This window comes from Lissotriton vulgaris, chromosome 7 (genome assembly GCF_964263255.1).
Source record: "Lissotriton vulgaris chromosome 7, aLisVul1.2, whole genome shotgun sequence".
In the NCBI taxonomy this organism is placed as follows: Eukaryota; Metazoa; Chordata; class Amphibia; order Caudata; family Salamandridae; genus Lissotriton; species Lissotriton vulgaris.
In genome coordinates, this window is record NC_141695.1 from 6,900,379 (window position 1) to 6,916,290 (window position 15,912).

Below are 15,912 nucleotides of genomic sequence, written 5' to 3' on the forward strand. Positions count from 1 at the left end.
AACCTGCCATTGTTTGACACATGCTCTGCCTGTTGGGTGTTCTGGGATGGGTTGGGGGAGGGATGGCGAATTTTTCAACAAAATGTAAATGTCTGCATTCTTTTTTGTAAATCTCCTGTTATGCAAGGTGGGCCCCTTGGCACACTGCGGGAAGTATCTTGAAATGCAATAAAAAAATAAAAAGTAAAAAGTTATCCAGTCCTGTCCCAGTCTCACCCTGCCAGTCACCTGACTGGTCACCCTGCTAGTCCTGTGACTGGTCACCCTGCCCTGCTAGTCCCCTGACTGGTCCTTCCACTAGTGCCCTGACTGGTCACCCTGCTAGCCCCCTGACAGATCACCCTGCTAGTCCTGTGACCAGTCACCCTGCTAGTCCCCTCACTGTTCACCCTGCTAGTCCCCTGACTGTTCACCCTGCTAGTCCCCTGACTGTTCACCCTGCTAGTCCCCTGACTGTTCACCCTGCTAGTCCCCTGACAGATCACCCTGCTAGTCCCCTGACTGTTCACCCTGCTAGCCCCCTGACAGATCACCCTGCTAGTCCTGTGACCAGTCACCCTGCTAGTCCCCTGACAGATCACCCTGCTAGTCCCCTGACTGTTCACCCTGCTAGTCCCCTGACAGATCACCCTGCTAGTCCCCTGACTGTTCACCCTGCTAGTCCCCTGACTGTTCACCCTGCTAGTCCCCTGACTGTTCACCCTGCTAGTCCCCTGACTGTTCACCCTGCTAGTCCCCTGACAGATCACCCTGCTAGTCCCCTCACTGTTCACCCTGCTAGTCCCCTGACTGTTCACCCTGCTAGTCCCCTGACTGTTCACCCTGCTAGTCCCCTGACTGTTCACCCTGCTAGTCCCCTGACAGATTACCCTGCTAGTCCCCTGACAGATCACCCTGCTAGTCCCCTGACTGTTCACCCTGCTAGTCCCCTGACAGATCACCCTGCTAGTCCTGTGACCGGTCACCTTGCTAGTCCCCTGACTGTTCACCCTGCTAGTCCCCTGACTGTTCACCCTGCTAGTCCCCTGACTGTTCACCCTGCTAGTCCCCTGACAGATCACCCTGCTAGTCCTGTGACCGGTCACCTTGCTAGTCCCCTGACTGTTCACCCTGCTAGTCCCCTGACTGTTCACCCTGCTAGTCCCCTGACTGTTCACCCTGCTAGTCCCCTGACTGTTCACCCTGCTAGTCCCCTGACTGTTCACCCTGCTAGTCCCCTGACATCCAGGTGCTTGCGCTCTCCATACCTCCTCAATCAATGATCCCCTACAGCAAGTGTCAGAGGACTGCCATACAGTGGCGGTTTTACCATTTGGACGGTGGGGCGTTGCCCCACTAATAATTATTGGGGGCAATTTAGCGCACAGTTCAAGTTTCTATATTATTAAAATTATAATTTAAAACTCGCACTGCGGCGCCACATCATCAAATCACGTGACCGGCTGCCTTTCTTCAGCTAGGAAGCCCTGTGGCCTACGAGAAGCAAGCACCGCTGAGTACGGGGTTTGCTACTGCCATATACCCCAGTGGTTCAAAATGGAGCAAAATGTTTTTCATGCTCACTCCAATCCTGACGCTGCTCTCTTTCGAGAGCAGCTCTCCTCTGAAGAGAGCAGCGTCATCATTGGCTAGCTACTGCTGCAGCATCATGTAGTACTATAGCAGTGCTTTTGAGACTCTGACTGTGCTTGTGGTCGCCAGTCTAGTCCTGCACCGCGGGGGTGGGAGCGTCCAACGCGGGGCATTGGCAATGTCCGATCACTGTAATGTCTTAGTGTTAAGCCATTCAGTGATTAGACATTCTGCAGTTGCTGGGCAAATCGGGCCGGCCCACGTCCAGTCACCCTTCATCATCCCCATCTCTGCACGAGAGCTTGTGCGGACGGTGCAGTCGACTCGAGGACGAGGAGAGTGTAATTGTTCAAGATCAGACATCGAGAGTCTGACTAGTAGTGAGTGACTGTGTGACCACTACACTGTGACGACGCAAGGTAGGTGTGTCTGACTAGACTGTGCAAGTAAAGTCTATATATCTGTAATTATGCGGTTGGCGGTTCCGGAGTAGCACAGTGGCAGAGAACAGCCCTGAGCCCAATGCCAGAGGCCCTTCTTAAAAGTGACTCGAGTGAGAGAGCTCAGTCAGAACTTAAGCCCAAATGCCTAATTCACTGATGAATAACTGAAGCGCTGGCAAATGAAGCAAAGTCACTGCTTAAAATTAAACACTTCTGCAGTGGGTGCGCAGAGACACTCCGACCCATTCCTGTCTCCCTTATAGCTTGGGCCAAATAGTAAACGATGTAGAAGTAAGAAAGTGCATGAAAAGAAAATATCGCAGCCCCCTGCCAATGGATTGCCAATTATTGAGACTGTAATTTTAATACCCCATAATGCAACGGAACATCTCCGTAATGAGGTAGTAAAAGGCTGGCAGCAGATTTTAGAAATTCTCTACTGAGCGTGCCTCTGAGGGAAGGAACTGCTTCTTTGCATGCCTTTTCTGCCTGAAAGCCTGAGTCACTCTAAAATATTCTACATAAAAGCAGAGGGCAGGTGTTTTGGAGTGCACAGCAGGATGGCGGCCAGTGGTATATTCATTTTTAGTTTGCTGAGGTAGATTAATCTCCACGTTCCTTCAAGATCTGCTGCCACAGCTTTCGCAGTCAGCTCCATTCCTTTAAGTGGCCTGATTCTGTAATCCTAATATTACTATTATGAAAATCACTTTCCGCATCCATTTTGTGACATCAATGGAAAAGCGCCATGCAGAAAATGCATTAGCTCGCAGAGGTCTCTGTTAGGAATGTTTGCATCAATATACAATGAATTAATCATTGCCACATTTGAATAATACAGACACATGTTCACATTCTAAAATGTATCAGTGGCTATGGCTCATTTTAAAAAAAATAGTTTTTTCTTTTGTGAATTATAGTCTGAGCGATGCCGATTTCAGTTATGTGCCTGTAAGGTATACATGTAGACATTAAGGGAGCTGCTTTTTTTCCTTGCAAAATTCCATCGTTTTAGGGTTTGTCTAGGGTTATGAGAAGCACCTGCTATCATCTATGAGCAAGAAGAGACGCCCAAAGATGAAGCCCTAAGTCTGTGGAATGAGATAATTAATTTTACGTTAGGGTAGCATTACACTGCGCTTAGTTCCTGGTGCCTTCAGGTGGCATTTCATGTCATTGTTAGATTTCGGCTCCTCATGAGAATTGTTGATTCGAGAATACTTTAGAAATATACCATTTCTTTAACATAATGTGTACATGCTCATTGTCTCATATGCTTCTATTAGCTTGTAATAATAGATGCATTTTTAGGGCGGGCTTTGATTCAAATATTGATAATGATACACTTATGACTTCAGCACTGCCTTCTTAATAGCTGCATCTACCCATAGAGCTCCAGACCGTCATCTAATACCAACCCTGGTCTCTCATCTGCCAGCTCTCCCTGCCAACATTCCCTGTAGAATAATTAACTTTGCTTACTGTTACGTTTATTAAAAACATGATATTTTTTTGGGTTAGACGACCATTTATTTTACCATTTAAAAAGTGTTCCATGTTATCTGCAATACATTTTTAGTTCTGAACTTCTGAAATATTTATTTATTACCCGGAAAATATATGGATTTTTTGCATGGTCACTCATATTTACCGCTATTTTTCGGGCCCTATTTTTTATTGTATTAATATTCTGTTAAGTGAACACTCTGTTTGAAGGCTGCTAGTTGGCGTCCTGTTTATTTGTTTGTTATTAAAATACATCTGTGCGGTACTCAGCAATGCATTGTGTTTCAAAGTCTGTTACGAAGCTCTGTGGTTATGCTGAATAGGCAGCTACCTATGTTATATGACACCACTTTATTAATGTAATAACTGCCCTTTCACAATTGCTTTATTAACCTTCCAGCTTTCTCAAATTTGCCTGAAAATGCACCATTTGTCCACTCTTTTTTCAAAATTTTCTTGGGGGGGAAATCCCCCCCGAACCCTCCTTAGGGGGTTCGGGCGCGCTCACTACGGTGCAGTATGATTATCATTTTACGCGCACCACTTTCAAATGTCACGAGCCACCACTGCTGCCATTAGACTGATAGCGGAACATGTGGGTTGAGTGTGCAAGGGAACGTCGTTCAGTTGAGTCTGTCAAGTCATCTAACTCTTCATTCTCCTCATTTGTCAACAGCCCTGAAAGAGATGGACCTGTACGATGCAGGATGGCAGGGGATGCTGATGGCTGTCGACGTAGACAGAAACATTCAAGTCAAGTTTAAGAAACACGGAAATCCATTTCAGTCCGGCTTCTACTCAGTAAGGGAGGAGCAAACGATCCCTCGGCAGATCGATCAAGTTGGAGGAAACAAACACACAGTGATCGCCCTCTCTCTTGGTGCACACTTCCGGGCCTTTCCTTTACATCTCTTCATCCGAAGGGTCATCAGCATCCGCAGGGCCATCGAGCGCCTTTTCCTGAGGAGCCCAGAGACCCGCGTAGTCATCAAAACAGAAAACACTAGTGACATGGAGAGAAGTTTTGAAAAGCTTAGTGACTTTCATGGATTTGTTCAATACTCGATACTGAATTCCATATTCCGTGGTCTGAACGTTGGAGTAGTCGATGCATGGGACATCACCACTGCCTTTGCATCGAACACGATGCACCCAGGACCAACAGTGATTGAAAATGAAATTAATCTTTTCTTAACCCTCATCTGTTGAGGATTCCCAAGATGGAGCCAAACGGAGAATCTTTTAAAGACAAAGGATATCTACAAGGAGACCCAGTGATACTCAGTTCCTGATTTGGGGTCATCTTTAGGAAGTTGCAGTTCCATGGACTCATGTGGTCTGAGAAGGCTCAGCCCAAGAAATAAGAACTTAGAACTCCACTGACTGACTCCCTTACTCAATGGCCCACTCACTCACTGGTCGACAGACTCACTCACATGTCTAACAGTGACAACTAATATTAACCTAAATGAACAATAACACAAGAAACCTCTTTAATATTTAAGCCATAAAAAAATCATACTTCAAGTGTTTCATCCAATTCTGTTATGTTAATTACTAGTTTATCCAGGTCAAGATACACTGACAAAATCTACATTAGCATTAAAATCCGGTCCAGGGTGGTGGCAGCAGTAATAGAGATTGTCAGATGTTGCTCGGGACCACAGAGTAGACAGGGGTTCTCGGCCCTGTCCATGGTGGTGGAGGTTGTTTGGCGTTGGTGTCCTGGGCGCCGTCCTACAATTATTCTGCAAACTAGGCCAAGAGATGAGAACTCACTGATCACCAACAGACACAATACCTTTAGGGGCAGATTTACTAACATTTCACACAATGCAGAGCAGCAAGGAAAGTTAATGCACTGTGTGAAAGGGAGACAGTAGAACTGTACCATATCTAACAAGATGTGGTGCATTGGGCTGTCTCTTATCACTGAGGCACTGCAACATAGGCACCTTTGCACCATGGTGCAAGGGTATCTTTATTACAGATAGGACACCTTCCTAAACAAAACCAATCCTTAGAGGCAAATTCCTCTTTCCGTTTGCTGCAGAATGCATATCATACGTTGTTTGCGTTTCTCATTTTTCGTTATGAGATTATTCAAGAATTGAGTGCTGGTATTAAACTAGTTTCTTCACTAATATTTTTCACAGAGTAATGTCTACATTGCTACTTGACCATCAACACAGAAATGCGTATTACGATGTAGGTTTTTGACTATTCTTTAGAAGATTTTGTGCAAATATTAACTATGGACGGGAAGTGTCCTCTGCTCCGCAGGCGGAGCTTGAAACGTTTTTACCACTCTGCACTCCACTTGAAGCGTGGAGTTCGGCAAACAACTCCACCTCCGACGTAGCATAGCGAAATTTACTTTACCCGCATCAGCCGCCACTCCACCCCTAATATTGTTATGAAATATAATCCCATTAAAAAATACTTTCATATATATATAACTATCATATTAAAAGAATCTTCATGGTTTGCATCATTAAAGCCCTCTCCCCTGCTGTCTCCACTTAAATTAAGATATCTATACCTGCATTAAAGATTGCTGCCCAGTGCTCTAACCTGACAGGGTATAAAGACTGGCTTTGCTGACACCAGTCAGTGAAGGGGCGTGGCTAAGGTATGCTGCAGCCCAATGGGCGGCATGGTGAGCGTGGACTAAGGCACAAGCAATGGGGAATCTGAGGATTGTGCTCACCGTCCGTATAGAGGCTGGTGCCGTTGCCAGCACGAGCTCTGAGAAAGGTGAGCGTGTGTGAGGGGCACAGCTCTTTACTGAAATACACCCCTTGGGGTAGGATGGGCACAATGAACCAGCCTTGTTGAGCAGAAGTTGCGAGGAAGGGCATTGCATGCATTGAGATATGCACACAGCTGTCACCGGTCAGAATTCAAGAGAGAGCGAATTTTAGGTCTTGGGTGGTGGGGGTGTCGGAATCAGGGCTGAGCTGCACCCACCTGCCTATGGCGTTCTGCATGCTTCCTATTTTGAAGCTTTGAGAATGTGCGTATCAACTGGGCCTCCATAACCCCCACCTACATCCCCCCATTTACACTAGGGTGGAGCAGAAGTCTGTTTTTTTGCAACTCCATGGAATTCCGGGTGGTGCAACACTGCGAGATCCACCCACCCATAATATTAACTTTACCTCCCCTTATTTGGTGATGGTGGATTTTTCCAACATAATAGATGTTTTACCTCTGCTTCTTCTCTTTTTTGTGGCTTACCTAACGCTTGTTTACATTTGCACGTTGTTGCTCATGGGATCCACAGTTTTCTCCTTCGGTATCGTCTTCACATTTCTCTTTTTCACTCATTGGTGTTTGGTGGTGCTTTTTTGTAGAGGGTCCACGCGGTTCACACTCTCTGGACTTTTGCCATAGATATTTACCAATGTATTGTTGGACATGGCCTCGTGGCGTGGCCCTACTCCTCCCGCATGGCGGGTCCCGGACTACCCCGACCCCTGTTTTACGACCAAGAGCGGCACCTTCCACCCTCCACGAGTGCCGCCCCTCCGGGCCGCCCCAGCTCTCCCCCGAAGGAACTTGACTTCATCCCCTCAACTCTCCCGGCTGGCCCAGACCATTTCCCGGACCATCGTCTCCGGCCCAGCCGCCATCTTGAACTCTCCACGACCAGGCCTCGTGGCCTCGGCCCGACCCCAGCCGCAGGCCCAGCAAAGCCCCGACATCGAGGCACCATGATCTGACCAGGGGGTAAAGAGACCACTTGGCGAGTCAATGGGGGAAGGAGTTTCGATGGTCCCCCATCCGCCTAGTTTCGATCGCCCACAGCCTCCCTGGGCGCTGGCTTCCCCCCCTGCTGGGTGTCTGGACTCGCACATCCTGGACCCCCCGACCTCCAAGTGCGAGGGTCCGGACATCAAAGGGCACCAGACCTATAACTGGGGCAGCTCCGGAGCAGGAAGGCAGTTGTATCCTGGAGTCGAGAGACACAGAGACAAACTCATCCGTAGAGTCCTGCTGGCACTGCCACGGCTCATCTTCGTGATCCATCCTTGGAGTCCTGCTGGCGCTGCCGCGGCTCATCTTCATGAACCATCCTTGGAGTCCTGCTGGTGCTGCCGCGGGTCATCTTCGTGAACCAATCTTGGAGTCCTGCTGGCGCTGCCGCGGCTCATCTTCGTGAACCTTCCTTGGAGTCCTGCTGGCGCTGCTGCGGCCCCTACCGAAGAACCCTCCAGCTCGAGGATTGAGAGCTGTCCGCCAGATATCCCTGTACCACACCGGTACCAAGACTGTCCCGCTACCCCCTTCCCACAGAGACTAAAATCCACAGGATCCTCGAATCCTGTTTCTACTGTATCGTACGATAACCTGCCAAAGAATACTGATAAAAGAGTTACAAACCTATCTTTGTGTGGTGTCCATCTGTAGGGGGGTGGTTGCTCATCTGTACGATCTAAGGAGAGGATCCTCACCAGGAGGCCTCTCCCCCTCACTCGGCCGACCCTCAGGTTTCCCGTCTAACATTGGTGGCCAGCGGCGCGATTCGAGCCGACGCAGATCGTACGGAGAGTAACTCGCCCCACTACCAACGAAAAACACACAGCGACCATGACGACGAAAGAAACCAGTACAACCGCGAAATTCCAGATGGAACGACTGGAAGATTACAGTCACAAAGAATTGAAGCAATTCTGCATAAACTTGGGTATCGCTACCACGGGACTAAGCACCAAAGACGATCTCAAGCATGCCCTGCAGACGTGGGGGAGACGGGAGAGTCGCCACCCCAAAACGAAAACATAGCACCCACGGAAACCATTGCAACCCCCGAGGAGGAGAGAAGCACGGGTCTCTCTCACGATTAGGCCCGAGAACGAGAGAGGAGCCGGCTCCACGAGCTGGAACTGGCTAGACTCCGCTTAGATGGAGAACTGAAACTAGCGGGAAAAAAGATAGCCCTGGAACACCTCCGATTACAGGGAGAACGGGAAGAGAACAAAAGTCAGAGGGAGCTGGAGGAGAAGAAGCTCGCGTACGAACAAGAGCGCGGTTTGAAGGAACTAGAAATTAGGAAACAGAACAGGGACCTCGGCGTCTCCGAGAACCAAAGCTCCACTCCCCCTGCGGACACCAAGGTCCACATCCCCAAAGATGTCGTTCGAGAGTACTACAAGAACGACGACATCCAGCAATGGTTTAAGGCCTACGAGGTAGCCATGACCTCCCACCGGGTCCCGCGAAAAGACTGGGGGGCCGGGTTGTGGGGGAGATTCGTCAACGAAGGGAGAGATGCCCTGCTACAGCTTCCCGACGCTGAGATGACCTCCTACGAGCATATGAAAGCCGCCCTCCTCACTCGATATGGGCTCACCCCCGAGATGTACCGGCAGCGATTCAGAGACTGTAAAAGGATCCCCGGTACCACCTGGGTAGAATATGTGAACTTTTTTAGCCGAGCCCTAGAAGGATGGATCAGGGGCAGCCAAGTCACCACCTATGAGCAATTGTTCGATCTTATTGTATGGGAACACCTCTCCAATAACTGTTTCATCAAACTAAGGCAGCATCTCCTCGACAGTAAACTGACCGAGCCCCGGAAACTCGCCATTGAAGCAGATCGATGGGAGAACACCCGGGTCCCCCAGAACTGGACGGGAGACCAAGGCCGAACCTCCCAGGGGTCCCACCGTCCGCGAGGAGGAGGAGGAGGCCAGGGCCGGGCCGGGACACCGCCACGGTGCCTCTCACCAGCACTCCCCCGTCCCTGGCCGGGAGAGGAAGCCCTCCAGTGCGGCCGGGACCCCACCCAACATTATCTGCCACAAATGCCAGAGGCCCGGTCATTACGCCAACGACCCCAATTGCCCGAGAAACCAACCATCCACTCCCACAGGACCGCTAAACCGCCAGATCACCGCCGTCTCCCTAGGGGAGGAACAAGGCGAGGAAGAGGTCAAATACGATGAACAGTACCAGCCCGAGTGGGAACCCGCAGCCATGTCCCTGGCATGTCTGGGCGAAAGAGACATGGTCCCACGAGCCCCCATCCCGGCCAATACGCAGAAGTACAGCCAGTGGGTCACCATTAATGTACACCGGGCCGAAGCCCTCCGCGACACGGGAGCCAGCGTCACGGCTGTCCGTTGCCATCTGGTGACCCCAGATCAAATCCTGCCCAATGTGCTATGCCCAGTACGGTCAGCGGATAACTCAGAAAGCCTGTGCCAGATGGCCCGCGTCCCCTTTGAATGGGGGGGAGTGTCGGGTATGCTGAAAGTGACCGTCCGAGACGATGCCCCCATAGACTGCCTCCTGGGGAACGACCTCGAGAACTCTCCCTGGTCTGCCGTTGAGCGGAGAGAGCACCTGGGGATGCTTGGCCTCCCTGAATGGGTCTGTGCAACGAACCGATCCATGGCCGCCTCCACCATCCCCTCTACGGAAGAACCCGAATGGCCTGAACCTCCACCGCCCGTAGTCACTGAAGACACCGACCCTGAACCCGGTCCACCGGGGCCCCACGACGAAGAACCTGACCTACTCCTCGACCTCCTGGAGCTAGCCCCGTGGCAACAAGAAGGTGGCCCCATTCAAGAACAGTTCTGCCAAGAACAAAAAACGTGTCCCTCCCTCGAGGGGCTCCGGCAGCAAGCCGCCACCCAGTGCACAGGGGGATGCCTCGGGGGCTCACTGGGTCTATTAGGACAATGAGCTTCTCTACAGCGAACAAAAGATTGCCGAGCTCGGGGCAAGCCGGGTGCTGGTAGTCCCCCTCCGATTCAGAGACTTCCTCCTGAACCTGGCCCATGACGTACCCCTCGCAGGGCACCTGGGGCAGGACAAAACTTACAGCCGCCTGGTTACCCACTTCTACAGGCCCAAGATGAGGAACGACGTGATCCATCACTGCCGAGCCTGCCCCACCTGCCAGGCCAGCGGGTAGAGCGGCCGAAAAATAAAAGTCCCCCTGCAACCCTTCCCGGTCGTCAACACTCCCTTTGAGCGGGTAGGGATTGACATTGTGGGGCCCCTGGAACCCCGGACATCACAAGGTCACCGGTTCATACTCGTCCTGGTGGACCATGCCACCCGCTATCCCGAGGCCATACCTCTCCGGACCGTGACCGCGCCCGTGGTGGGCCGAGCCCTGATGGGGATCTTCTCATGGGTGGGCTTCCCCCGAGAAGTCGTCAGTGATCGGGGCACGAACTTCATTTCCCGATACATGAAGTCCCTCTGGCAACAGTGCGGGGTCACCTACAAATTCACGACCCCCTACCACCCGCAAGGGAACGGACTGGTAGAACGTTTCAATCGCACCCTCAAGGGCATGATCATGGGCTTGGAGGAGCCCTTACGACGCCAATGGGACGTGTTGCTGCCCTGCCTCCTATTCGCCTACCGGGAGGTCCCATAGAAGTCTCTGGGATTCAGCCCCTTCGAACTATTGTATGGGCACCCCGTCCGGGGTACTCTGAGTCTGATCAAAGAAGGATGGGAGGTGACCACCCAGAATGCTCCTCCTGATGTGTACCGGTACCTCCTGACCCTCCGGAACCAGACTCGGCAGTTCAGGGAACTTGCCAAGGCCAACCTCGAAGCCAGCCAAGAAGACATAAAGAGGTGGTATGATCAAAACGCCTCATCCATCGAGTTCGAGCCGGGACAACAGGTCTGGGTCATGTCCCCGGTCGAACCCTGCGCCCTCCAGGACAAATGGACGGGGCCCTTCAAAGTGGTGGAGCGCAAGGGGCCTGTCACCTACCTGGTAGACATGGAGTCCCCCAGGAACCACCTCCGGGTCCTCCATGCCAACCGACTCAAGCCTCACTTTGTTCGCTCAGAACTTAGCCTCCTGATGGCTACCGACAGCGGGGCTGAAGAGGACTCTGAGCCACTGCCCGACCTCCTGAAGACCCTCGAGAAAGAAGGCTCAGTGGAAGGCGTCAACCTCTCTTCCACCCTGACCCCAGCACAACGCCAAAGCTGCCAAGACCTATTACAACAATTTGCCGATCTATTCTCCCTCACCCCCGGGGTCACCCCATGGTGCCTCCACGATGTCGACACCGGGGATAGCCCACCTATACGGCACCGGGCCTACTGCGTTCCCGATCGGGTACACGCTTGCATCCAATCGGAAGTATCCAAGATGCTGGCTCTTGGAGTGATCGAGCCCTCCGACAGCCCATGGGCCAGCCCGGTCGTGCTTGTCCCCAAGGCCGCCGCCCCTGGCGTCGCCCCGAACTCAGATTTTGTGTGGACTACCGGGGCCTGAACGCCGTCACCCGAACAGACGCTCACCCCATCCCTCGGGCTGATGAACTCATCGACCGCCTGGGGGCAGCCCGCTACCTGAGCACTTTCGACCTAACTGCGGGCTACTGGCAGATCGGCCTCAACCAGGTGCCCAGGAGCGATCCGCCTTCTCCACCCCGGATGGCCACTATCACTTCAAGGTGATGCCCTTCGGGATGAAAAACGCCCCGCCACGTTCCAGATACTAGTGAATAAGGTGCTGGCGGGGCTCGAGGAATTCAGCGCTGCCTACCTAGACGATATCGCGGTGTACAGTCTCCACTGGGGCGATCACCTCCAACACCTTCATGAGGTCTTGGCCGCCCTCCGACGGGCAGGACTGACAATAAAAGCCAGCAAGTGCCAAATTGGCCAAGGGTCCGTGACCTACCTGGGGCACCAGGTGGGAAGTGGCCAGGTGGCCCCCCTCCAACCAAAGATCGCCGCCATCCGGGCCTGGGAACCCCCGGTCACCCAAACCGAGGTCCGAACCTTCCTGGGGCTCACAGGATATTACTGGCGCTTCGTGAAGGACTACGGCAGAATTGTGGGCCCCCTTACAGAACTCACGTCCAAAAAACACCCACCGAAGGTGCACTGGACACCGGAGTGTCAGGCCGCCTTTGAAACCCTCAAGACAGCAATGTGCACCGCCCCCGTGCTCCAAGCCCCCGACTACAGCCGGGAATTCATAATACAGACCGATGCCTCCGATCACGGCGTTGGAGCAGTCCTCTCCCAAATCAACGCAGAGGGGATTGACCAGCCAGTAGCCTTCATTAGCCGACGTCTGCTGGCCCGAGAACAGCGCTGGAGCACCATTGAGCGGGAGGCCTTCGCCGTGGTGTGGGCCCTCAAGAAGCTCCGACCCTATCTCTTCGGCACCCACTTCCGGGTCCAAACCGACCACCGACCTCTGCAATGGCTGATGCAGATGCAAGGAGAGAATTCGAAGCTGTTGCGTTGGTCCATCTCCCTGCAGGGGATGGACTTCACTGTGGAGCATCGCCCAGGCAACGACCACGCCAACGCAGATGGCCTGTCCCGCTTCTTCCGCCTCGGCGAGGAGAATACCCAAGAAGATGGGTGACTCTCCCTGCCTTCAGCTGGGGGGGACGCATGTTGGACAGGGCCACGTGGCATGGCCCCACTCCTCCCGCATGGCGGGTCCCGGACTACCCCGACCCCTGTTTTACGACCAAGAGCGGCACCTTCCACCCTCCACGAGTGCCGCCCCTCCGGGCCGCCCCAGCTCTCCCCCGACGGTACTCGACCTCATCCCCTCAACTCTCCCGGCTGGCCCGGACCATTTCCCGGACCATCATCTCTGGCCCAGCTGCCATCTTGGACCCTCCACGACTAGGCCTCGTGGCTTCGGCCCGACCCCAGCCGCAGGCCCAGCAAAGCCCCGACATCGAGGCACCACGATCTGACCAGGGGGTAAAGAGACCACTTGGCGAGTCAATGGGGGAAGGAGTTTCGATGGTCCCCCATCCGCCTAGTTTCGATCGCCCACAGTGTCCCTGGGCGCTGGCTCCACCCCCCTGCTGGGTGTCTGGACTCGCACATCCCGGACCCCCCCCGACCTCCAAGTGCGAGGGTCCGGACATCAAAGGGCACCAGACCTATAACTGGTGCAGCTCCGGAGCAGGAAGGCAGTTGTATCCTGGAGTCGAGAGACACCGAGACAAACTCATCCGTAGAGTCCTGCTGGCGCTGCCGCGGCTCATCTTCGTGAACCATCCTTGGAGTCCTGCTGGCGCTGCCGCGGCTCATCTTCGTGAACCATCCTTGGAGTCCTGCTGGCGCTGCCGCGGCTCATCTTCGTGAACCATCCTTGGAGTCCTGCTGACGCTGCCGTGGCCCATCCTTTTGAACCATCTTGGGAGTCCTGCTGGCGCTGCCGCGGCCCCTACCGAAGAACTCTCCAGCTCAAGGATTGAGAGCTGTTCGCCAGATATCCCTGTACCAAACCGGTACCAAGACTGTCCCGCTACCCCCTTCCCACAGAGACTAAAATCCACAGGATCCTCGAATCCTGTTTCTACTGTATCGTACGATAACCTGCCAAAGAATACTGATAAAAGAGTTACGAACCTATCTTTGTGTGGTGTCCATCTGTAGGGGGGTGGTTGCTCGTCTGTACGATCTAAGGAGAGGACCCTCACCAGGAGGCCTCTCCCCCTCACTCGGCCGACCCTCAGGTTTCCCGTCTAACATGTATGTTAAATGACATGACATATGTGTCTTTCTGCTTCTACAGCCCTGGGGAAGTCTTGGATAAAGACAAAATAAGTGTTGGCTGTGCTCGGATTAATGAACACATTGTTACGGATGTGCTTGGACTGAACAACACAGTGTCAACATCTTTATTTACTCTATAAAGAATGCATTGGACATTGTTATGAATGCCTGTGCATGTCCAATTTGAAACTTTCTTCTAATTATATGCTCTTGCAGTAACCTTTTTATGCCAAATAAATGAATATTTCTAAGACAATTTCTGATTACGGAAAGAGACAATTTTGAAATCACCCTTTCTATGTGGTACTCCAGACTGATGCTGGGTGCTCTGTATGGCTCTGTCCATGGACAGTGTCCTTGATTGCACTTCTTTGCTGCAGGAGCGCGGTCTGTTGTAGCACACGATAGGCTCATTTACTGATCGCAGTTCATGTGGGGAGTTTAGGGGTCATTGTTGTGCTACCATGAGGTCTGTTGTAGCACACGATAGGCTCATTTACTGATCACAGTTCATGTGGGGAGTTTAGGGGTCATTGTTGTGCTACCATGAGGTCTGTTGTAGCACACGATAGGCTCATTTACTGATCACAGTTCATGTGGGGAGTTTAGGGGTCATTGTAGTGCTGCCATGAGGTCTGTTGTAGCACACGATAGGCTCATTTACTGATCACAGTTCATGTGGGGAGTTTAGGGGTCATTGCAGTGCTGCCATGAGGTCTGTTGTAGCACACGATAGGCTCATTTACTGATCACAGTACATGTGGGGAGTTTAGGGGTCATTGTAGTGCTGCCATGAGGTCTGTTGTAGCACACGATAGGCTCATTTACTGATCACAGTTCATGTGGGGAGTTCAGGGGTCATTGTTGCGCTGCCATGAGGTCTGTTGTAGCACACGATAGGCTCATTTACTGATCACAGTTCATGTGGGGAGTTCAGGGGTCATTGTTGTGCTACCATGAGGTCTGTTGTAGGCCAGGATAGGCTCATTTACTGATCACAGTTCATGTGGGGAGTTTAGGGGTCATTGTTGTGCTGCCATGAGGTCTGTTGTAGCACACGATAGGCTCATTTACTGATCACAGTTCATGTGGGGAGTTTAGGTGTCATTGTAGTGCTGCCATGAGGTCTGTTGTAGCACACGATAGGCTCATTTACTGATCACAGTTCATGTGGGGAGTTTAGGGGTCATTGTTGTGCTGCCATGAGGTCTGTTGTAGCACACGATAGGCTCATTTACTGATCACAGTTCATGTGGGGAGTTTAGGGGTCATTGTAGTGCTGCCATGAGGTCTGTTGTAGCACACGATAGGCTCATTTACTGATCACAGTTCATGTGGGGAGTTTAGGGGTCATTGTTGTGCTGGCATGAGGTCTGTTGTAGCACACGCTAGGCTCATTTACTGATCACAGTTCATGTGGGGCGTTTAGGGGTCATTGTTGTGCTGCCATGAGGTCTGTTGTAGCACAGGATAGGCTCATTTACTGATCACAGTTCATGCGGGGAGTTTAGGGGTCATTGTTGTGCTGCCATGACGTCTGTTGTAGCACACGATAGGCTCATTTACTGATCACAGTTCATGCGGGGAGTTTAGGGGTCATTGTTGTGCTGCCATGAGGTCTGTTGTAGCACACGATAGGCTCATTTACTGATCACAGTTCATGCGGGGAGTTTAGGGGTCATTGTTGTTCTGCCATGAGGTCTGTTGTAGCACAGGATAGGCTCATTTACTGATCACAGTTCATGCGGGGAGTTTAGGGGTCATTGTTGTGCTGCCATGAGGTCTGTTGTAGCACACGATAGGCTCATTTACTGATCACAGTTCATGCGGGGAGTTTAGGGGTCATTGTTGTGCTGCCATGAGG

At 52.2% G+C, this 15,912-nt stretch overlaps 1 protein-coding gene across 1 annotated transcript in view; it reads left to right on the forward strand.

Annotated features, from left to right (window-relative positions):
- LOC147700485 (NXPE family member 2-like) overlaps window positions 1-5,049 on the forward strand; it is a 194,110-nt gene extending 189,061 nt beyond the window's left edge. The window contains exon 6 of the mRNA XM_086928426.1: window positions 4,198-5,049. Coding sequence (XP_086784552.1) covers window positions 4,198-4,730 — 533 coding nt within the window. The 3' untranslated portion in view covers window positions 4,731-5,049. The remainder of the gene's footprint in view (window positions 1-4,197) is intronic.
- The last annotated feature ends 10,863 nt before the right edge of the window (window positions 5,050-15,912 follow it).